Genomic DNA, 24,569 nt, shown 5'->3' on the forward strand with positions numbered 1-24,569 from the left:
TGCTTCAACAAAGTAGTAAAGGGTCTGAATACTTATGTAAATGTAATGCGTTTTTGCACAAATGTAAAAAAATATATACTGTTTTTGCTTTAGAATAAGGCTGTAATGTAACAAATTTTGGAAAAAGTCAAGGAATCTGAATACTTTGAATGCATTGTATAATTTATACCAGTGCTTGAATATCTATTAAGAAATTATCTTCAAGATATTGATATGAATTCATGTGAAATATAAAGGAATCATTTAAGATGAGATTTTTACCGTTGACCATATGAATGAACGCTTTTGTAAAAAACATTACTTATTTTCAATGTCTTTATTTCTCTTTGTACAATCTGTGAACTCACAGAAACACGCACACTGACCTAGGGCCAGCCTTCCTTACTGATGTCCTAACCTTTAACGACACACAAGTTAAACTGGTCCAGGATCAGATTTGGTGTTCAGGACGGAGTGAGCTGACAAATGATCTCCTCACATCCATTACTATAGATATGACTAATCAAACACAGATACAGTACACTCACAGGGACAGACATAGCTAGCTTCACACAGATGCTCTCTTTAGGCCTGCCATACAAAAGATACACACACACCGATACAAAGGTTCAGACACAGCTACTCGCACAAAGACAATAAGGAAAGTCATCACGTACACACACACACACACGAAACACAGCAATCACAGTAGAGACAAACAATGTCCAAGAAATACACACAGGAGAGTAATTCAGACACAGATGCACATTCACACGCATACTGTATATTGGAATTTGAAGTGTTTCAGTACATATTGATACATATTCAGTATGCTGACCGGTCACTAGTGTCGTTTCCTCTTCGGACCATCTTTGACAGGATCCATGACCTACACACAGCTCTTTAAGGCTGACGAGGTGACCTAGACCAGGGTTTCCCCAAACTTGGTCCCAAACATTATTTGAACCCGCTGTGGTGCAAAAAAAAAAAGAAACGTGCACCCAGGGTGGGCCCCGGGACAGGGTTTGGCTGGAGTGAACTCTAGCTTCTTTTAACTAGCACACACAGACATCCTACAACCTCTGGATTCTGTGTGACCTTACAGACAGTGGCCATATTTGCATGCATGGCTATATGATGCATAATAGTAAAACACAAGGAAACATTTAGTCTCACTGACATACTGTAGAGAACTCAGCCCTTCAGTTGGGCAGCTCCTCTTTTGGCTCACCATGACAGCGGATTCTGCCTCAAATCACTGGTCCTAATCTGGCAGTGTGTGAATCCAATCAGGCGAACACAAATGGCACCTAAACTTTGTGTATGGGGTCTTTTTTTGACCGGTCACCAACCAGTGTCACGTGAGGCAAGGTGTCCATGACAACAGTGTAACCATAAAAACAGTGCAACCATCATTATTTGATGCCTTCCGCGTGGAAGCAGGGAAGGAAGCTGTCCATAACGGTTGGGAACATTCAAGTGAGAGTATGTCCTTTTCAGCAGGAATTATGAAAGAAAAATAAATAAAATCAAATCATTTTGAGTAACTTGAGCACAGGTTTTTGGTGTGGATTTCACTCTAGATTTATGTACAAAGGTGATTGGTTAAATTCAAAAGTTAAGAGATCTGAAAGCCTCCAATCAAAGCGTACCGTAGTAACAATGACATAGTGTTTGCATAAAGGCCAAAGGTCACCTATTAGAACATATTAGTGGTAGAAACATTGCCTTTCTATCGAAGGTAACCATTTCAGAAAATCTATCTTCGGAGAATTATCTAACTTTTTAAAATGACACATGAAAGGAATATAAACTCACAGTTTGACTAAACATAAAATGAAGACACACTGACAGAGTGGATTAAGCCTGTCTGAAACAGTAGTGAGCTCTCCATCTCTCCACTTTCATGTAGACATTCATCTTTGTGGTTTCAGTGATAAGACTGGTATGGCACTATGCTAGCACTCTCTGGCCACGCATGTATATGTAAACACACACATACTGTACATAGACTCCTGTGTAGACACACTCACATACCAAGTGAACTAACTTGAAGGCAGTGTGTTTATACAGACTCAGACCCAGGTTTTACATCCCCCTCTCTCTGTCCATGGAGGATGTGGTTTATGGTAACAGCCAATCACAGTCCTCACTCTACCCCTTCAGCTCTGCCCCGCTGGCTTCTGAGAGCTGCTCTGAGGCACCTGATAGGCTAGATCCTCAGTGGGCGTGGCCTGTCCTGTACTCTTGGGCGTGTCGTACATTGACCTACCCGATTGCCCACTGTCTGTCCGCGTGAGTAGGGAGGCAGGGCCACGGCCCATGAAGCTGGAGACTGTGGGTGGCTGGCTCAGCAAGGAGCTCCCTGATAGGTGGCTTGCAATGTCAATCACGATGGGTGTGGCGTACTCAGCACCGGAGGCGGGCAGGGGTTCAGCATAGGCGTGGTAGATGTCTGTTGCCATAGGAGCACCGTAGAGGTCAGGGTCAGTGTAGCAGTGGTCAGCACCTTCCTCTGGCTTGAAGGTTGATCTCTGACCTAGTGATGTCACCACACCGCTCACCAGGGGCTGGGCATATTCTAATGGAGGAGATGAAGAGGGTGTGTTACACATATAAACACTCAGTTCGGTGTGTGTGTGTGTGTGTGTGTATACCTGCGGGTTTGGCCTGTAGTCTGGGGGCGATCCCTCTTCCTCTGAGCCGGCCCACTTCACTGCTGCAGTAGCGGACTGACTGCTCCCCCTCCGCCATCTTGGACGGCAGGAACTGCTTCATACTCTTCCACCAGTCTGGACAGACACACACACATTAAACACACACACACACACACACACACACACACACACACACACACACAGAGAGTGTTGTGTTTACCTGTACGGTCCCAATGAGGTAAATCATAAGCCCCCTCTGAACTCTTCTTCCTGAGGAGAGAGAAAAAGAGAACAGAGGAGGAAATCAAAGAGTGTGATACTCTGTCCTGATGCTAGGACAGCAGAGTCCCTGCCCATTTTCTGAAAACATCAAAACGTCTTCAAAGACTATCTTAAATAAGACAACTGTCACACCACCCCCCCACCCCCCAAATAAATTGCGCTTTCCTACACGCACTGACTTTGCTGAAAAGTCCTTCACTCTGGAAAAATGTACTTCCTACAGCTGTGATATGTAGTTGTCTCACCAAGCTATCTGAAGATGAATGCACTAACTGTACGTCGCTCTAGATAAGAGTGTCTGCTAAATGACTCAAATGTAAATGTGCTTTGTTCAGAGCTACTGAGTGCAAGGGTATTCAGTTGTTACTAGTTAATCATCACCTGTTTCTCCAGTGCCAGGCACAGACCATGGTCAAGATGAGGGCGGTCAGAACCATGACCAACACTGGCACCAACACTGCTGCCAATGCCACATCTATGACCACAACACAACCAGTGTGAACCAATCACGATCATCAACACAACTAGATACTGTAACTATTTTCCCTCTATCTGTTCCCTTCCTCCCTCACCGTTACTGGTGCGTGGGGGCATGGTGGTGTTTCTGATTTCAGGGGTGTGGGTGGTCAAGCCGTACAGTGAGGGGGTGTCTGTGGCCACTGGGGGAGGACGAGGGGGGTGGTTTATCCGTGGCCTAGCTGTCCAATGGGAGAATTGGCAGAACAGTTATAATCACTCTATGACAAAAGAAAACCTTTGACTGCCCACAAGAAAATCTAATTTACCAATGGGTTAAAAAAAAAAAAATCGAAACACCTGACTTGCATCTGATTGGCTGGTTTGGTTACCTTGATGGAACTGGCATCCGAGCAGCTCAAACTTAAGGGCAATTCGCTGGTGCCACTGGGTGGGGCTCATCCTCACATATCGCGCCTCGATTGGTGGGATGAAGTTATTGCGCACTTCCTGGAGATAGTTGGTGTTTCCTTGAAAACTCTGTTAGGAAAGAGAGACAGTCTTCAGTACACACGGACACTGAAGCAACAGTATGTTTCCAAATGATATCATGTTATCTTGCCTTTGCCTACTGTATTGTTAATATTATATATGGTTTGTAACAAAATGTTTGATTGCTACCTTCTTGGTGCAGGTTTCTCTCGTAAAATAGATTTTTAACCTTAGTGAGATCATCTCCTGTATAAATATAGGATAAAAAGCAGATCCTGACTAACACAGCCACTCAATCAATCTCCATCCATCTTTAATGAGATGCTGTCCTGCGTGACCACAGGACTTAACAACCACAGTCAGCTCTCATGTTTCCTGCTATAAACAACCGCAATCAATCACTGTTGCCATAGAAACACCCCCCCCCCCCACTCGTCTAAAGTGGCTTCCTCTCTCCTTGAAGGGAAAATTCACTCAAAACTAGATTTTGGTATTTCTTTTATTAGTCCACTGTTGATACAGTCCCAAAATGTTTGGCATGTCAGCAGTCAAGTTTTCAAGATATTGAACTTTCAAGAAGCGATGTATCACCTGCCACATCATCATGCCAAAAATATCATTTTTGAGTGGGGTTTCCTTGAATGTTATTGATGAGAGCAGTGTTTAGTTCACCTTGTCCTGGGTAGCATCTGCCTCCCGATAGGTGCTCCAGTACTGTCCATCGTTGCTATAGAGGACCCGATAGGCTGACACGTAGAACTGATACTCCAGGAGGGTGGAACCTGTTGTGGTGATGCCTGTAATTCTCTTCTCCTTCTTCAGGTCCACCTGTAGCCACTGCTGCTGGTCGCTGTGAGCCGACGCCCAGGGAAGCCCCACCCTTTTAAGGCGGGCCCCAGATGGGGCCCACTCGCTGGGCTGGCCAATCACATCACTCCATTCCCACACAGAGGAAGCAGAAAGCTGGGAGTCCCTAACAACGCCCGACTCTAGACCCAGTGTCCCATAGCAACCTGAGAGAGCGAGAGCCAGCGAGAGAAACGGAGTGTATTTTAAGTGGGAGGACACATGGCTGTCTTGGTGATTGTGGTGGCAAGTATAGTTGAAAAGGTTACAGAAGCATGTGTGGCATCATGGTCTGTTGTATTGTAGCTTAACTCACCACTGGTCTTGAAAGTGAAGAGGCTGTTGGACAAGGGACCACTGGAGAAAGATAGACATAATGATGGAGAGAGATGGAAAGGGAAGAGAATGCAGATGTATTCTCCCAGACAGACAGGAGTACTTACACAGTGGAGGAGACGTTGTTAGCCAGTGAGCCATCGTAGTGAGGGATGCCCTTACTGCTGACCACACTGATCTGACCGCCCACAGAGTTAGACACTACACCTGCATGGATGGCTGCTAGACACACTGGAGATGACTAGAGGAGGGAGAATGAGATATTCATTATGATCTATCCAAGTGTTTAGAAATGTGAATTGTTATGCATGAACATCATCAAATGACTTCTATGTCAATTGAATCCTCACTGCTGTAAGAAAAGGGTTCAAACACTGGAGGGAGAAAGAGGGATGATGAGAGGGGGAGATAAGAGCGTGACATCGAGAGAGGAGAGAGACAGATGGAGAGAGAGAGGGAGCGGTCAGTCGGTGGTTAGGATTGTTCCACTGTTAACTGAGAGACCATATATCCCAGTGAGTGACAGTAATGGCTTGTATAAGATTTTACAGTGAGATAGATCACAAAGAACAGCTCTCAGTTCCCAGACCTCAGCTCCACGGATAACAGGATGAGTCGGCACGATGTCACATAAATGTTGTTGTTTTTTAACTCTGATCCAAGGCCTGTTTTAATAGCTCCAGCTATGAAGTGAAGGTGGTAAATTACCTTTTAATGGCATCAAAGGCTCTGCATCTGTCCTCATGCTCCTAGACCTTAGTGCTGCTTCCGACACCACATTCTTTTGGAGAGATTGGAAACCCTAATTGGTCGACACTAGAGGTCGACCGATTATGATTTTTATAATACATAAATAGAATCTATTTAGTCTCAAATAAATAATGAAACATGTTCAATTTGGTTTAAATAATGCAAACACACAGTTGTTGGAGAAGAAAGTAAAAGAGCAATATGTGCCATGTAAAAAAGCTAACGTTTAAGTTCCTTGCTAAGAACATATGAAAGCTGGTGGTTCAATATTCCCAGGTCTTTAATATTCCCAGTTAAGAAGTTATATGTTGTAGTTATTAAAGGAATTATGACACAACGACTATTTCTCTCTATACCATTTGTATTTCATATACCTTTGACTATTGGATATTCTTATAGGCACTTTAGTATTGCCAGCCTAATCTCGGGAGTTGATAGGGTTGAAGTCATAAACAGCGATGTGCATTCAAGCATTGCTAATTGCTGCTGGAGTAGTGCTGTTTGAATGAATGCTGCCTACCACCGCTCAGCCAGACTGCTCTATCAAATATCAAGTCATAGACTTAATTATAATAAACACAGAAATACGAACCTTTGGTCATTAACATGGTCAAATACAGAAACTATCATTTCGAAAACAAAATGTTTATTAGTGAAATACGTAAGCATTACGTATTTTATCAAAAGTCTAAATATTTCTGTTACATTGCACATCCTTCAATATGTCATAATTATGTAAAATTCTGGTAAATTAGTTCACAGTCCGCAACAAGCCCGGCGGCCCAAACTGTTGCATATACCCGGACTCTGCTTGCACTGAACGCAGGAGAAGTGAGAATTTCCCTAGTCAATATTGCCTGCTAACATTCATTTATTTTAACTAAATATGCAGGTTTAAAAATGTATACTTCTATGTACTGATTTTAAGAAAGGCATTGATGTTTATGGTTAGGTAAATATGTACAACGATTGTGCTTTTTTTCGCAAATGCGCTTTTGTTAAATCATTACCCGTTTGGCGAAGTTGAAGTAGACTGTGATTCGTTGATAAATTAACAGGCACCGCATTGATTATATGCAACGCAGGACATGCTAGTTAACCTAGTAATAGCATCAACCATGTGTAGTTAACTAGTGATTATGTGAAGATTGATTGGTTTTTATAAGATAAGTTTAATGCTAGCTAGCAACTTACCTTGGCTCCTTGCAAGCCTCAAGGTCCTTTTGACGCTGCACTCGCGTAACAGGTGGTCAGCCTGCCATGCAGTTTCCTCGTAGATTGCAATGTAATCGTCCATAATCGGCATCCAAAAAGGCAGATTACCAATGGTTATGAAAACTTCCAAATCAGCCCTAACTAAATCGACCACGCCGATTAAATCAATGTCAACTTTCACTGCTATGCGGACGATACACAGCTGTACATTTCGATGAAACATGGTGAAGATCCAAAATTGCCTACCCTGGAAGCCTGTGTTTCAGATATAAGGAAGAGGATGGTGGCAATTTTTAAACTTTTAAACTGAGAAAAAACAGAGACGCTAGTTCTATGTCCCAAGAAACAAAGAGATCTGCTGTTGGATCTGACCTTCTTGATGGTTGTATAGTCGTCTCAAATAAAACTGTGTAGGACCTCTGCGTTACTCTGTACCCTGACATATCAAGACTATTTCAAGGACAGCTTTTTTCCATCTTCGTAATGCAAAAATCCAAAACTTTTTGGCGAAAAATTAAGCAGCTTTCAAGGTTTTACTGGTAACCTACAAAGCATTACATGGGCTTGCTCCTACCTATGTCTCCGATTTGGTCATGCCGTACATACCTACACAAAAAACATGCCTCCTTATTGTCCCTAGAATTTTTAAGCAAACAGCTGGAGGCCGGGATTTCTCCTATAGAGGTAATGTGTGAGAGACGCAGACTCGGTCTAGACCAGGGGTGTCAAACATACGGCCCGCGGGCCGGAACCGGCCCCCAAGGAGGTTCTCAGGCCCGCAGGATAATTTGAAAGTGGAAAAAATGCATAAAAGACATGGAATTAATATTTTTAATTCGCTGCAATTAAGTGGATTATCCGCTAAGGGGCGCACTCTTTCCATCAGAGTAGAAGACAAGCCGCATCACTGAGACAGACTGAAAACAGCAGACGGTATCAATGCGCCATCTGCTGCTTGTTACGACGTTGTTAATACCTTGGTCTCTACCTCTCCGCTACACCCTCATTAGCCAAAATGTCGTTATCCAAACGGAGAAAAGTAGATAAGGAGTGTAGAATTTTCAAAGAAAAATGGACCACGTCCTATTTATTTACAGAGATGCACGGAAAACCTTTGTGCTTGGTGTGTTTGCAACAAGTTTCGGTATTGAAGGAATATAATATTCGACGCCACTACGAGACTCATCACAGCGAAAACTAGACTAACACCTTTAAAATGCTGCCTTAGATACTGTTTGCATTGAAAGAATACAGCTCTGTGAAGATGAATCCTTACTGTGGTGATTTAAAAAATGTGCACTTTAATGTTAGTCAGCAGCTTCAAAACAAAAGTTGTGTGATGGAATTCTACTGTTCATACAACTCCATAAATTTTCAGTATGTATTGTATGTGTATGTATGTTTCATGTATGAAGTTTACAGATTTACAGGACAGGCGAACACTTTCTTCATTACACATTTAAAATCACTCTCCTTAGTTTGTAAGGTGTACGCAGGGATTACATTTAGATTTTATATGCGTATGTGTAAGTGGTTTAAAAATTCCTTTCTTTAAAAGTCTCATTTAATCTTAAAGTGCATTACTATATTTTTCAGTACCAATTAAAGTTTTGTGCCTTTGTACAATCAGTGGGATCAGTTGCAATGCATATTTGTGAATGATAAAAGTAAATTGCACATTTGTCTAAGGAAATATGAGGTGTTTCATGAAATGTTTTGTAAAAGGATAGTTCATTCAATTTCAATATTTTCCTAATGTTCTTGTGCTTCTTTACACCAAAACAAAGGAAAGACATGATATTTTGGTTATTTATAGCAGAGTATGGTATAATTGTAATGGTCCGGCCCACTTGACATCTCCCTAGGCCGTATGTGGCCCACGATGCGAAATGAGTTTGACACCCCTGGTCTAGACCTTTAAGTCTTTACTGAAGACTCATCTCTTCAGTAGGTCCTATGATTGAGTGTAGTCTGGCCCAGGGGTGCAAAGCTGAAAGTTAAGGCACTGGGGAGAAGAAGCGCCATTGCTATATCTGCCTGGCCGGCTCCCCTCTCTCCACTGGGATTCTCTGCCTCTGATCACTGGCTTACTAGTGCTCTTCCATGCCGTCGCTAGGAGAGATGCGTCACTGACGTGATCTTCCTGTCCGGTTTTGCGCCCCCTTGGGTTTGTGTGGTGGAGGATAAATGTGTGGGCTATACTCAGCTTTGCCTCAGGGTAGTGGTTGGTGGTCTGTTGATATCCTTCTAGTGGTGTGAAAGCTGTGCTTTGGCAAACTCTCTCTACCGTACCTGCCGTCTTGTCCTCTGAATGCTCAGCTATGATTTACTTCTGCGTTACTGACCTGTTGCACTCTCCACAACCACTCTGGTCATCTATGAACATTTGAACATCTTGAAGAACAATCTGGCCTTACTTACTTTATGCTTATAATCTCCACCCGGCACATTCAGAAGAGGGCTGGCCACCCCTCAGAGTCTGGTTCCTCTCTAGGTTTCTTCCTTTCTAGGGAGTTTTTCCTAGCCTCTGTGCTTCTACACCTGCACTGCTTGCTGTTTGGGGTTTGAGGCTGGGTTTCTGTACAGCACTTTGTGACATCAGTTGATGTAAGAAGGGCTTCATAAAAATGTTTTATTTGACTTTGATATAGATCCTTCCTTAACTCCTTCCCTCCTTCCGTGAGTTAATACCATATAAAGATCACTGAAAAAGATGGATTGTTTAAACATTACTCTCTTCTTCAAGCATTCCCTTAGCTTTCAAGTAACTAACGCAGTCATTTGCTGATGTCATAAAATGTATCTATTCATTCATGTATTGGCAAAACACGTACACACACTACTGAACACACATTTAATGAGACCACAGTTCCCAGCAGTGGGCAGCTGCGTGAGTGAAGTGGGATGGTTTTCCTGGTAAGGCCCCGCATGGGGTTTCACAGCTGACAGGACAGTGGGTAACACCAAAGGCACCATGTTGTGACACACACACACACTATGCAATCATAGACACGTTCTACACATTCTACACATTCACACACGCATAGACTTTAACCACATAGTCGAGGTACCCACAGGCACTGAACACTTGCCCTCACAGCTCTACAACATCCCAGTAACACACCACATCCGAAGCAGCACCCCACCAAACCACTAACACAAACACACTGCACTGCTCCAAACCACCACACCCAGCAACTCAGCGCACTGACCGCTTTCACACACACACTCACATGATGCAAGCACACATACACAAACCTTCTCACTCGTTACAACACCTCACACACCAATCCAAAGGTATGGGAGAAGGTAAGAGAGAACTGTTAGAGCAAGAGAGAGAAACAAATTCCTACTGAGAAGTTGACAGTGTGAGAGAGAAAAGTAGAGGTTCAGAGATGGGTGGGGTGCACTGACCCCCATGTGACTTTTGGTGTGGTCCAATGAGCAGCAGATGGCAACACGCCATAGAAACCAAAGTCAGACTGACTCGGGTTGTAACCCCGTACAGCTCTGTTTGGCTGAACATGGAGAACCAGGAATCCTGTTCTGCTATGCAATCTGCAACACTGCTTACACAAGCTCAGAAACATACACACATACCACACCACCAGGTACAAACGTACGCATGTACACACCACATAGGCACGCTCACATGCACACACCAGTCTGCTCAGCACTCTCCACCAGATGGACTGGATTAGAAGCTGTTCCTTCAGCCAAACAATTAGCTCACCACCCCCAAACCCCCATCTCCTCCCCTATGACTCAGAGACACCCCCTGACACACATACATACACACACACTCTTGCCCTCCACTGTGCCTCGGAGTGCCAAGTCTAGGACCAAAAGGCTCCTTAACAGCTTCTGCCCCCAAGCCATAAGACTGCTGAACAATTAATAATTAATCAAATGGCCACCGGACTATTTACATTGACCCCCTCCATTTGTTTTTACACTGCCGCCGCTCGCTGTTTATTATCTATGCATGGTCACTTTATCCCTACCTACATGTACAAATGACCTCGACTAACCTGTACCCCAGCACATTGTATATAGCCTCGTTATTGTGTTACTTTTTTACTTTTGTTTATTTGGTCAATATTTTCTTAACAATTTTTTGAACTCCATTGTTGGTTAGGGCTTGTAAATAAGCATTTCACGGTAAGGTCTGCACCTATATTCTGCGCATGTGACAAATAAAGTTGGATTTGATTTGAGCCACCCCTGGGCCCCCATTTTCGATAACACCCACAACCCCAAATCTAGCCCTCCCGCCCTCCCATGGCCCCCCGACTCGCCCAGGCATGAGGTCATCATCCGCAGACTCACTCAGCCCACATGACCTCAGACACAGCTGGGGTATTGTGAGGTCATCAGCCTGGGATGTGCATATGCTGAGAGGCTCTGTTTACAAAGAACTTTGTGAGGGGGGTTAGGACAGACAAGGTCCAGCAGGGGAAAGAGTGAATGAGATAGGAAAAAGAGAGATTAGAAGAGAGAGTAAAAGAGATATAGAATGAGAGAGAGGGGAACATAGCCATGAAGTGAGTCATGACTGTGTGTGTGGCCAGTTAGTTCCTGTGGGGTAGTGGCAGTGGTGGTGGGTACTACTGAGTGGTGAGCAGGACAAAGACAGACTGAGTTGGTGGAGGGGGGTATAGGGCAGTGTGAATCACCTGGGAACTTTGTGCCCTCCACAATGACTAACACTGACACACAAATACCACCCAAATGCACACGTTTACACACACACAAAGATGCACACACCCACACACGTGCACAGTTCCCACCCACCCACACACGTGCACAGTTCCCACCCAGTCTGTCTCTATTTTATTGACTTGCTTATCACTCATTACCCAGCACCACTCATGCACATCCAAAAACACACACCATTCCCTGAGTACTCCGCATATACTCACGTCTCTGTAGCCGTGGGGAACGGTCCCAGCAATCTCCCCAACAGAGGTCATACATCCTGCAGGACAGTATCTTGTGAACTCTGCCTCAGTGAAGTGGATTCCTTTGTCGAGACAGGTGATCAGATCTACAAACAGGGATGCAAACTGGTGAAGGTCCAAAACATGCACAGAAATCTGTAAGAAAGTGGGCCTATTTTCAGAGAACGTGATACCAGGCCAAGTATCACGATACCAAGCAGTATCGTGACACCACATGGTTTGCCCCAAAAAGTTAGGCACCAAACTGAATTTAAGGAACGCCAGAAAATTACATCGATTTTTTAAATTCATCATTAGCTCAGAATTACATTGATTAGGTATACGCATCCTACCATTGAAGAATATTTTTCAACAGGCCATCTTAGTGGTTCCCAACCTTTTTTAAATATATATTTTATTTTACCCCCTTTTCGTGTAATCCAATTGTTAGTAGTTACTATCTTGTCTCATCGCTGCAACTCCTGTACGGCTCGGGAGAGACGAAGGTCATAAGCCATGCGTCCTCCGAAACACAACCCAACCAAGCCGCAATGCTCCTTAACACAGCGCGCATCCAACCCGGAAGCCAGCCGCACCAATGTGTCAGAGGAAACACCGTGCACCCAGCGACCTGGTTAGCACACACTGCGCGATGAGACAAGGAAATCGCTACCAGCCAAACCCTCCCTAACCCAGAAGACGCTAGGCCAATTGTGCGTCGCCTCCCGGTTGCGGCCGGCTGCGACAGAGTCTCTGGTGGCACAGTTAGCACTGCCCTAGACCACTGCGCCACCCGGGAGGCCCCGGTTCCCAACCTTTTTTGAAGGGTCGCACACCTTGATGGTATAACAAATTCTGTGGCACACCAAAAATGTCCCTCTTAATATATTGACCTCCATCTCATCCATACTGTAAATCATCCATTTTCTGTGACAAAGACATATATAGATTAAGGGCGTTTTGGTACATCCCCATATGATCTGGATCCTGGAGTGTTTGGCACCCTGATCCTCCCTATAAAGCATTTGTGAAATGCAAACAAACCCTGGTTGAAACTAATCCTGGACCTGAGTTGGTAGCTTTCCAAGATCCTGGACAAGAGTAAAACAAATTGTATCGTCACATAAACAGATGTTAATGCGAGTGTCGCAAAATGCTTGCGCTTCTTGTTCCAACAGTGCAGTAATATCTAACAAGTAATCTGACAATTCCACAACAATAGATGGTATAAACTACAGAGATATATAAGATGAGTAATGTAAGATATATAAACACAATCCAAGATGGCGTAGCAGTCAGCCGTCTTTGTCTCGTCCCATACATTTATCTTTTTGTATCTTATTCTTCGCATTCTTTTTCCTAAACCTCAACTTCAGAATACTCTCCTGCCTCACCCAATGTGGTGTGGAGCGTTTTTTTTCCTAAAGTATTTCTATTTATCTCCGAACTGGAATACCTCAACTGAAGCTAAAAAGTATTTAGTCAGCCACCAATTGTGCAAGTTCTCCCACTTAAAAAGATGAGGCCTGTAATGTTCATCATAGGTACACTTCAACTATGACAGACAAAATGAGAAGAAAAAAAATCCAGAAAATCACATTGTAGGATTTTTTATTAATTTATTTGCAAATTATGGTGGAAAATAAGTATTTGGTCACCTACAAACAAGCAAGATTTCTGGCTCTCACAGACCTGTAACTTCTTCTTTAAGAGGCTCCTCTGTCCTCCACTCGTTACCTGTATTAATGGCACCTGTTTGAACTTGTTATCAGTATAAAAGACACCTGTCCACAACCTCAAACAGTCACACTCCAAACTCAAATATGGCCAAGACCAAAGAGCTGTCAAAGGACACCAGAAACAAAATTGTAGACCTGCACCAGGCTGGGAAGACTGAATCTGCAATAGGTAAGCAGCTTGGTTTGAAGAAATCAACTGTGGGAGCAATTATTAGGAAATGGAAGACATACAAGACCACTGATAATCTCCCTCGATCTGGAGCTCCACGCAAGATCTCACCCCATGGGGTCAAAATGATCACAAGAACGGTGAGCAAAAATCCCAGAAGCACACGGGGGGACCTAGTGAATGACCTGCAGAGAGCTGGGACCAAAGTAACAAAGCCTACCATCAGTAACACTCTACGCCGCCAGGGACTCAAATCCTGCCGTGCCAGACGTGTCCCCCTGCTTAAGCCAGTACATGTCCAGGCCCGTCTGAAGTTTGCTAGAGAGCATTTGGATGATCCAGAAGAAGATTGGGAGAATGTCATATGGTCAGATGAAACCAAAATATAACTTTTTGGTAAAAACTCAACTCGTCGTGTTTGGAGGACAAAGAATGCTGAGTTGCATCCAAAGAACACCATACCTACTGTGAAGCATGGGGGTGGAAACATGCTTTGGGGCTGTTTTTCTACAAAGGGACCAGGATGACTGATCCGTGTAAAGGAAAAAATGAATGGGGCATTATATTGTGAGATTTTGAGTGAAAACCTCCTTCCATCAGCATGGGCATTGAAGATGAAACGTGGCTGGGTCTTTCAGCATGACAATGATCCCAAACACACCACCCAGGCAACGAAGAAGTGGCTTCGTAAGATGCATTTCAAGGTCCTGGAGTGGCCTAGCCAGTCTCCAGATCTCAACCCCATAGAAAATCTTTGGAGGGAGTTGAAAGTCTGTGTTGCCCAGCAACAGCCCCAAAACATCACTGCTCTAGAGGAGATCTGCATGGAGGAATGGGCCAAAATACCAGCAACAGTGTGTGAAAATCTTGTGAAGACTTACAGAAAACGTTTGACCTCTGTCATTGGCAACAAAGGGTATATAACAAAGTATTGAGATAAACTTTTGTTATTGACCAAATACTTATTTTCCACCATAATTTGCAAATAATTTTTTTTTAAATCCTACAATGTGATTTTCTGGATTTTTTTTCTCTCATTTTATCTGTAGTAGTTGAAGTGCACTTATGATGAAAATTACAGGCCTCTCATCTTTTTAAGTGGGAGAACTTGCAAAATTGGTGGTGACTAAATACTTTTTTGCCCCACTGTATCTAGCTATCAGCTATCAGTCAGTAGTCAGCTAACCACTGCTAGCGGTCATCAGCTAACCTTTTGCTCGGAAAGCGCTCGCCAGTTCGTACAACACATTTCAAACCAGAGCATACCGGACCCATTTCTCTCTCTCCATATCCCTGGATTCCTACCGCAAACTTTGAACCTTTTCATCTGGATCATCACAGGTAGCTAACCGCAACCCGGGTTGACTACTCTTGGCTAACGTTTCCGTCCCAGAGCTAGCACCAACTAGTCTGGAGATAGACCCATCTCCCGGCTAGGGCTCCTGGGCTACTCCTGAAGCCAACTCCTCGGCTACAACATCCGGACCCCTTCTACTGCCGGTACGGGGCATGGAACCCTGCCGATATTTCACGACTGGAATACCGACATAATCTGCCCGAGGATACCAACTGGCCCCTCAGGCGCGACGTCCCCTGAAGGCCCATTCTGCTAACAGCGGCTATCTAGAGCATATTGGACTGTTAGCTGACCCATCGGCCAGTTTCTTGGACCACTATACACATTTTGCCAATTGGACTTGGACCCCTCTGATACTTGGAACCCTACTAATTACACAACGTCACCGCACAAGGAGGCAAAAACAGACTTTCCCCCGTTGCAACGTCCATCTAAGGCCCTTATGGTAGCTTGCTAGCTCCGGCCTGCTAACTGCCTGAATCGCCGTGTCCCCAGTCAGCCCAACCACCCACTGGACCCACATGATCATTTGGCTATGCATTCCTCTCCCTAATATCAATATGCCTTGTCCATTACTGTCTTGGTTAGTAATTACTGTCTTATTTCACTGTAGAGCCTCTAGCCCTACTCAATATGCCTTAACCAACCATGTTGTTCCACCTCCCACATATGCGATGACATCACCTGGTTTAAACGTCTCTAGAGATTATATCTATCTCATCATTACTCAATGCCTAGATTTACCTCCAATGTACTCACATCCTACCTTACTTTTGTCTGTACACTATGCCTTGAATCTATGCTATCGTGCCCATAAACCTGCTCCCTTTACTCTCTGTTCCGAATGTGCTAGACGGCCAGTTCTTATAGCCTTTAGCCGTACCCTTATCCTACTTCTCCTCTGTTGATGTAGAGGTTAATCCAGGCCTAGCTCCACTCCTACTCCCCAGGTGCTCTCATTTGTTGACTTCTGTAACTGTAAAAGCCTTGGTTTCATGAATGTTAACATTAGAAGCCTACTCCCTAAGTTTACTTTATTCACTGCTTTAGCACATTCTGCCAGCCCAAATGTCTTAGCAGTGTCTGAATCCTGGCTTAGGAAAACCACCAAAAACCTTGACATTACATTTCCATCACCAACTATAACATTTTCCGCCAAGATAGAACTGCCAAAGGGGGCGGTGTTGCAATCTACTACAGAGATAGCCTGCAGAGTTATGTCTTGAGCTTCTACTTCACCTTTCCAGAAACAAGTCTCTCACCGTTGATGCTTGCTACTGATAAATTGAGAATTTCAATAAGCATTTTACTATGACTGGCCATGCTTTCCACCTGGCTACCCCTACCAACAGCCCTCCGCTCCCCACAGCAACTCGCCCAAACCTCCCCCACTTCTCCTTCACCCAAATAGCTGATGTTTTGAAAGAGCTGTAAAATCTGGACCCCTATAAATCAGCCGGGCTAGACCATCTGGACACTCTCTAAAATTATCTGCAGAAATTGTTGCAACCCCTATTACTAGCCTGTTCAACCTCTCTTTCATATTGTATGAGATTCCCAGATTGGAAAGCTGCCGTGGTCATCCCCCTCTTCAAAGGGGGAGACACTCTAGACCCAAACTGCTACAGACCTATATTTATTCTACCCTGCCTTTCTAAGGTCTTTGAAAACCAAGTTAAACATATTACTCACCATTTTGAATCTCACCATACCTTCTCCGCTATGCAATCTGGTTTCAGAGCTGGTCATGGGTACACCTCAGGCATGCTCAAGGTCCTAAACGATATCATAACCGCCATCGATAAGAGACAGTAATATTTAGCTATATTCATCGACCTGGCCAAGGCTTTCGACTGTCAATCACAACATTCTTATTGGCAGACTCAACAGCCTTGGTTTCTCAAATGATTGCCTCGCTTGGTTCACCAATTACTTCTCCGATAGAGTTCAGTATGTCAAATCGGAGGGCCTGTTGTCCAGACCTCTGGCAGTCTCTATGGGGGTGCCACAGGGTTCAATTCTCGGGACGACTCTCTTCTCTGTATACACTAATGATGTCACTCTCGCTGCTGGTGATTCCCTGATCCACCTCTACGCAGACGACACCATTCTGTATACCTCTGGCCCTTTGTTGGACTCTGTGTTAACTAACCTCCAGATGAACTTCAATGCCATACAACTGTCCTTCCGTGGCCTCCAACTGCTCTTAAATGCAAGTAAAACTAAATGCATGCTCTTCAACCGATCACTGCCCGCACCTCCAGCATCACTACTCTGGACGGTTCTGACTTAGAATGTGTGGACAACTACCTAGGTGTCTGGTTAGACTGTAAACTCTCCTTCCAGACTCACATTAAACATCTCCAATCCAAAATTAAATCTAGAATCAGCTTCCTATTTCGCAACAAAGCATCCTTCACTCATGCTGCCAAACATACCCACGTAAAACTGACCATCCTACCGATCCTCGATTTCGGTGATGTCATTTACAAAACAGCCTCCAACACTCTACTCAACAATGCAGTCTATCACAGTGCCATCCGTTTTGTCACCAAAGCCCCATATACTACTCACTACTGCGACCTGTATGCTCTCGTTGGCTGGCCCTCGCTACATATTCATCGCCAAACCCACTGGCTCCAGGTCATCTATAAGTCTTTGCCCCGCCTTATCTCAGCTCACTGGTCACCATAGCAGCACCCACCCGTAGCACACGCTCCAGCAGGTATATCTTACTTGTCACCCCCAAGGCCAATTCTTCCTTTGGCCGCCTCTCCTTCCAGTAGCTCATCTGTAATAGCCCGTCCAATCTACCTCATCACCATACGGTATTAATTTGTCTTGCTCAGTATCTCAACTTGCACATTCATCCTCTGCACATCCTACCATTCCAGTGTTGAATTGCTATTTTGTTTATTATTTTGCCATTATGGCCTATGTATTGCCTTCTGTTATCCTATTTCATTTGCACATGCTGTGTATAGATTTTCCTACTGTATTATTGATTGTGTTTGTTTATTCCATGTGTAACTGTGTTGCTGTATGTGTCGAACTGCTTTGCTTTATCTCGGCCAGGTCGCAGTTGCAAATGAGAACTTGTTTTTAACTAGCCTACCTGGTTAAATATAGGTTAAATTAAAAAATGTAAGTGTGTTTATTTAAAGTGACTAGTGATCCAATTATTAAAGTGGCCAATGATTTGAGACTGTATGTAGACAGCAGCCTCTCTGTGTTAGTGATGGCAGTCTGATGGCCTTGAGATAGCAGCTGTTTTCAGTCTCTCGGTCCCAGCTTTGTTGCACCTGTACTGACCTCGACTTCTGGATGGAGCGGGGTGAACAGGTAGTGGCTTGGTTGGTTGTTGTCCTTGATTATCTTTTTGGCCTTACTGTGCCATCGGGTGCTGTAGGTGTCCTGGAGGGCAGGTAGTTTGTCCCCGGTGATGCGTTGTGTAGACCACACCACCCTCTGGAGAGCCTTGCGCTTGAAGGTGGTGCAGTTGCCGTACCAGGCAGTGAAACAGCCCAACAGGATGCTCTCAATTGTGCATCTGTAAGAGTTTGTGAGGGTTTTAGGTGACAAGCCAAATTTCAGCCTCCTGAGGTTGAAGAGGCGCTGTTGCGCCTTCTTCACCACACTGTCTGTGTGGGTGGACTATTTCAGTTTGTGCGTCCGTGATGTGTACATCGAGGAACTTAACTTTCCACCATCTCCACTACTGTCCCATTGATGTGGATAGGGGGCTGCTCCCTCTGCTGTTTCTTGAAGTCCATGATCATCTCCTTTGTTTTGTTGACGTTGAGTGAGAGGTTGTTTTCCTGTCACCACACTCAGAGTGCCCTCACCTCCTTCCTGTAGGCAGTCTCATCGTTGTAGGTAATCAAACGCACTACTGCTGTGTTGTCTGCAAATGAGATGATTGAGTTAGAGGCGTGCATGGCCACGCAGTCATTGGTGAACAGGGAGTACAGGAGGGTCTGAGCACGCACCCTTGTGGGGCCCCAGTGTTGAGGATCAGCGAAGATGTTGTTTCCTACCTTCACCACCTGGGGGCAGCCCATCAGAAAGTCCAGGACCCAATTGCACAGGGTGGGGTTGAGAACCAGGGCAAGCTTAATGATGAGCTTGGAGGGTACTATGGTGTTGAATGCTGAGCTGTAGTCAATGAACTGCATTCTTACATATGTATTCGTCTTGTCCAGATGGGACAAGCGGCATAGGCAAGAGTACCAGGTATTGTGACGCTACAGCGCAAGTCGTGTGGAACTTTTTTTCCCATTGTAAACAAGCTCTCACTCACGTAATGTAGAATATGTGTCTTGCTTATCGTACCCTGAAACTGTTATTTTCAGGTCTTGTGAAAGCAAAATGTATTCTGTAGAATTGTCACAAAATGCTATTTGGAAAAATAGCATCCATGTACAAAGGCAAACACAGACCGATCACATTAACTCAGCTCTCTCTGTCTGGATTCCACTCTGTCTAGGTACACATGGACACAAGCAGAACAGACACGCACAGACGGACCGACACACACACACACACACACACACACACAGTGTGCTGTAACGGGAGACATGGTCATTTTTTTTTAAAGAAAAAACACTGAAGGGATTCCCACAAGGTTAGAAATCCCCATCCAGTCACTGAGGATGATAACGCTCTCCAACATATGAATGTGTAATAACATATCCATCTGTCTTTCACCCCATCTCTTCCTCTCTCCTCAGTAATTTGATTTCCTTCTTTCAGAGGATGTGGATAAAAGCTTTGTTCTCTCTTTGTATCTCCCTCATCTCTCTCTCCACCCCCCCTGCATCCCCCTTTAGTTTCCTCCATCTTCCTTTCCCATCTATCTCTCCTTCTCCTCCATCTCTTCCCTCCCCACAGTACTCCAGGGAGACTGCCGATGTAAACAGACTCCTGACACAACAGAAGTGTGACCACACACTGGATCTGCAGTGGACAGCGCTAATGGCTCTCAGCGCGCACGCACACACACACACACACACACACACACACACACACACACAGTCTGTGCCACTCTAGTCTGCAAAGATGTACAGCTCTTTGGAGTGCTGTGTGACGAAGCCCAGCCACACTGGGACAGGTTGGGCTTCATCTAAGGGTTCTGGATACGTACACACTGTTCCCAACACTCTCACTGCAACAGCACACCTCATCATTAAGGCTGGGATTCAATCCGATCACGCTTAGAGACAATGCAGATTTTAAAGGCACTTCGAGACGGGCTGCAGTAATCAACAATTTAACCGTGAGAAAACCCACCTACCTCGCCAGAACTGCGACCCCAGTTGTTGTCGGCAAGTAGTCTAGTGGTTAGAGCATTGGATCAGTAACCAGAAGGTTGCTGGATCGAATCCCAAAGCTGACAAGGTAAAAATCTGTCGTTCTGTCCGAGCAAGGCAGTTAACCCACTGTGCCCCGGGCGCTGAAGACATGGATGTTGATTAAGGCAGCCCCCCGCACATCTCTGATTCAGAGGGGTTGGGTTAATTAATTTATTTTTTCACCTTTATTTAACCAGGTAGGCTAGTTGAGAACAAGTTCTCATTTGCAACTGCGACCTGGCCAAGATAAAGCATAGCAGTGTGAACAGACAACAGAGTTTTTCGGATGACTGCAGAAGACACATTTCAGTTGAATACATTCAGTTGGACAACTTTCCCTTGTCAACTCCAATGTTGTCATTAAAACATGGTTTGATTGGTTGACAAGGTAAACTACGCTCATTTGTCAACCATGCGTGGCAGCCGCTCAAGACTTCAGCTAATTTAATCTTTTGGCGCTGAGCCATCAGCACCGTCCACGGGACCGAGCAGCTTACAAAACTGCAGACATTTTGTCGCTCACCGCCCTACTCCCATTGAAGTCTTTAAGGCGTCTGTAAACGCCTTAAAGGCAATGTTACCCCGTTCGTAGGAGATCGCATTCAAGGTAAACAATGCAGATGTCGCCTCAATTGGAAATTACCTTTAAATGTGAAGCGCACTATATACAGTTGTTTCAGATTGAACCTCCCTGTCCTTCCATCTGCCCTCGACCAAAACGCTCCTTTAACTTCCTTCTCACATCCCATCTCACCTTTTCTTATACCCTCTCTCTATCTCTCTCACACACATTCACATAAAGACACAAAACACCTCCACACATGCAAGCTCACATGTACACATGCATGATGAACACACACACAGAGCTGCAGTATGTCTAGATATAGAACTCCAGTATTAAAACACACACACACACACACATACGGTTATGTGGAGATAAATGCCAGCTGTAATACTCCCCAGGCATTCTCCATGTCTGTCATGTTATAGCAGATCACATCTCCCTGTAACGGAATTCACTCCATACATCTCACACACACTGACAGAGAGAGCAGCATGAGATACCACTTACAGACAACACAGTCAGTCTCATACATCTAAAATAGTTATTTATCCAGTAAGGAAAAGGAGCTAAAGGGAGAGAGAGTAGACGAGGAGGAATGGGACAAAAAATTGGGAGCAGAGAAGCATTTATAATAGGACTCACGAGACCCTGCAACTCCCAATCATGCAAACACACACGGCTACCTAGGCAACTCCCTCGGCCATGGGGGCACAATGTTACCGTAAAACAATCTATTGTAATCTCAACTAAGAGTTAACACAGCAGTCTATAATGGGTGACATTGTCATATCTGAGGATTGGGACACCAGCAGCAGCTTGAACGATCACACCACAGCTAGGATGCAGTTCAGACCCCAACCCCTGACCCATTGTACCTGTGTGTTCTATGGTGGAGTAGGACAGGGAGAAGCCCCGCCCACTGCGGTGAGTTCCACTCATGAACTGGATGGTGACCCGGTTCCCACCGGACTGGATGAGCTCAGGAACCTTCAGACCCAGACCACAGAACTTCACTGGGGGTCGGGAGGAGAGGGGTAAGTTACTTAGTCTTATACTCTGCTGTGGTGGTTATTATCTACATTCAGATAGTGGTACAGACAGTTATATTGATTGATGATGTACATTTCAGCCATTCTCCATCCTTCTCTCACCTATCTGGGTCCTCTGGGGTCCTACACCATCGTAGATTCTGAGGTAGTTGACCTGACAGTTGTTGTCCTCTATGTCCAGGTCAGCGAAGCGGAAGTGTAGCCTCCGGCCCTGCGGCACACTGATCTCCCACTCACACACCGTGTGGTTGGGGTAAGTCCCGGGGTAACCCAGAGAGGACAAGGTCCCACTGCTAGGGCCCAACACACTAGGGCCACAGCCATCACCTGTACACACACACCGAGTGACTTAGGGGAGACATACATGTACTGTTTCCTACCCACACATAATGGGTGGATGTATATGCACTTAAGGGTTGTGTTACACAACTACACATTATGGATAAATCTAGAGTTAGTCAGTGGGATAGAAATGTTCAGACTTTGACACACCATTAGTTTGGACAGGAGAGGGTGAGTGTAAGGATTTTACCATCACTGTTTAGTTTAGAGGATTCCAAAGGAGTTCTAGTGAACAAATCCATTGCAGCCGATCCTGACCGTGGTTTTTGTCTTGAACCTGGCCTATACTGTACTAGGCCCAGTCAGAGGCCTCATTCGACCAAGTAGTCCGTCCTTTAATCCATTTAAAGTCAAGCTAGGTGGAGTCCACCCCATATTCGTACACTTTACAGATGTGCGAGAACTGAGAGGTAAAGACTAGAGCTATAGTGGAATAGGCTTGGGCTAGTTTTCGAAAAGAGATATCAGTGGACAGTTGTGCGTCATGGGCTGAGTGGATCCGCGGCTGGGCTGGTGTCATGTAACGTGTAACTGACATATTATTCAGATGAACTTGACAACAACTGGACTCCCTTCGATACATGTGTTTTTACGTAGCAGCTTGGGATAATACTTTCGCTAACCCTAAACCCTTTTTCCTAACCTCGAACTAAATTATCCTACCTGCTATGTTACTTATCATAACCTTCTGCGTAAATTCTCATAACCTCCCCCAAAAAATCGTAGTTGTATCGAAGTGGCGTGTTTTCTGTGGATCTAAACACAGCGACCTCCCCACCCCTCCTGACCTAGAGAAGCAGCTTTTTGATTAGTTTACACCAACCAAATGCCGTACTCGCCACTAATGTTTCCAAAAAAACGTTTTGAAAAATGTCCCAAATGTCCAAGTGAAAATTTGAGAAGAGATATAAGTTTCTGAACCAAGGTTGTGGGGTTAGATAGACTGTTGTTATTTAACTCGTTACTAGCCTACCCGTACCGCCAAGAGACGCTGAGGCTGTTTATACCTCTCAACCACTTCAACCCCTCCCCCTCCGTTAGAATTTGACCAGATGGTGTATTCTCTTTTATCAACTGGAATCCTGCCCACAAATTACTATTGTTTATTTTGCACTGTCTGTCCTTTATATCTAGGCTAAACACGTAACCAATTCTAATGACTACCAAACTACTACAGAGAAGAGAGCAACTTTTGCAGTCTGTGATTCTGGCTACATATTTGGGATAGGGGAGAGAAGGAAGCAGTCGAGCCATGTAAGGTAGGCTATCTAGCGATCGGCTCTTTTCAACCTTGCTGAGGCGCAGCAGCATAATCTCTGCCGCTGGCTATCCGGAATGAAACAAAGCAGACCCACTTCATACTAACACTGCGTCAAAGTGAATGTGGTACTGTATATATGTATCTAGTGTACACTTGTATTACACATGGTTACATTAAGTGGCACCGACCGACACCAACCTTTCTGCGCTCGACTGCTTCTGGCGGTGAGGAGGATGATGAGAGTCGACAGGAAGAAAAGCCCGGCCTCTGTCGGTCCCCTGCCCACCATTACCGCTCTGCCCATAGCAGCCTGCAGTCCGAATGCATACTGCTCGCTTTCACACCGGTGAACTCAGAGTTTAGTCTTTATAGGCAGTTTAAAACGCTGCTCCGCAAAACCTCCGTCCTCAGTCAAACCGGCTACTTCTTCTTTCTGCGCTCGGAAACGTCCGACGCTCTCTCTCTGAAAACACAGCGCGGGTCGCGGTCAGATTCGTTTTCACAACTGAATCTGAAGGAACATTACCCAAACTGCTGTAGAGCGACTTCCTCCACTTCAGCTCCTCCCACACTGCAATATGACTCAATAGGAATCCGAAATCAACCAAGTGGGATGACGGAAGAAATTAAGAAATATTAAGCATCCAGCAACGACTGTTCCCCGTTGAACGTGATATGGATGAACCAGATAATCAGCATTCACTGGAGGACAAAGTGTTATAGGTCTACAACCTATTGCCCATACAGCCATATACTGTACCTGCCCAATGCCATGGCCAATGA

At 44.8% G+C, this 24,569-nt stretch overlaps 1 protein-coding gene across 1 annotated transcript; it reads right to left on the reverse strand.

The window, feature by feature from the left end:
• Positions 1 to 556: 556 nt before the first annotated feature.
• LOC118386160 (discoidin, CUB and LCCL domain-containing protein 2-like) lies at positions 557 to 24,386 on the reverse strand. The gene is made up of 13 exons (XM_035773636.2): positions 23,985 to 24,386; positions 22,286 to 22,510; positions 22,010 to 22,147; positions 11,936 to 12,060; positions 5,156 to 5,289; positions 5,029 to 5,069; positions 4,539 to 4,879; positions 3,767 to 3,914; positions 3,491 to 3,616; positions 3,300 to 3,393; positions 2,857 to 2,906; positions 2,637 to 2,771; positions 557 to 2,560 (listed from the first exon to the last, which is right to left on the reverse strand). The coding sequence occupies exons 1-13, from the start codon at positions 24,088 to 24,090 to the stop codon at positions 2,142 to 2,144; spliced, it is 2,082 nt and encodes a 693-aa protein (XP_035629529.1). The 5' UTR covers positions 24,091 to 24,386; the 3' UTR covers positions 557 to 2,141.
• Positions 24,387 to 24,569: the final 183 nt, after the last annotated feature.

This window comes from Oncorhynchus keta, chromosome 7 (assembly GCF_023373465.1).
Source record: "Oncorhynchus keta strain PuntledgeMale-10-30-2019 chromosome 7, Oket_V2, whole genome shotgun sequence".
NCBI classification, from domain to species: Eukaryota; Metazoa; Chordata; class Actinopteri; order Salmoniformes; family Salmonidae; genus Oncorhynchus; species Oncorhynchus keta.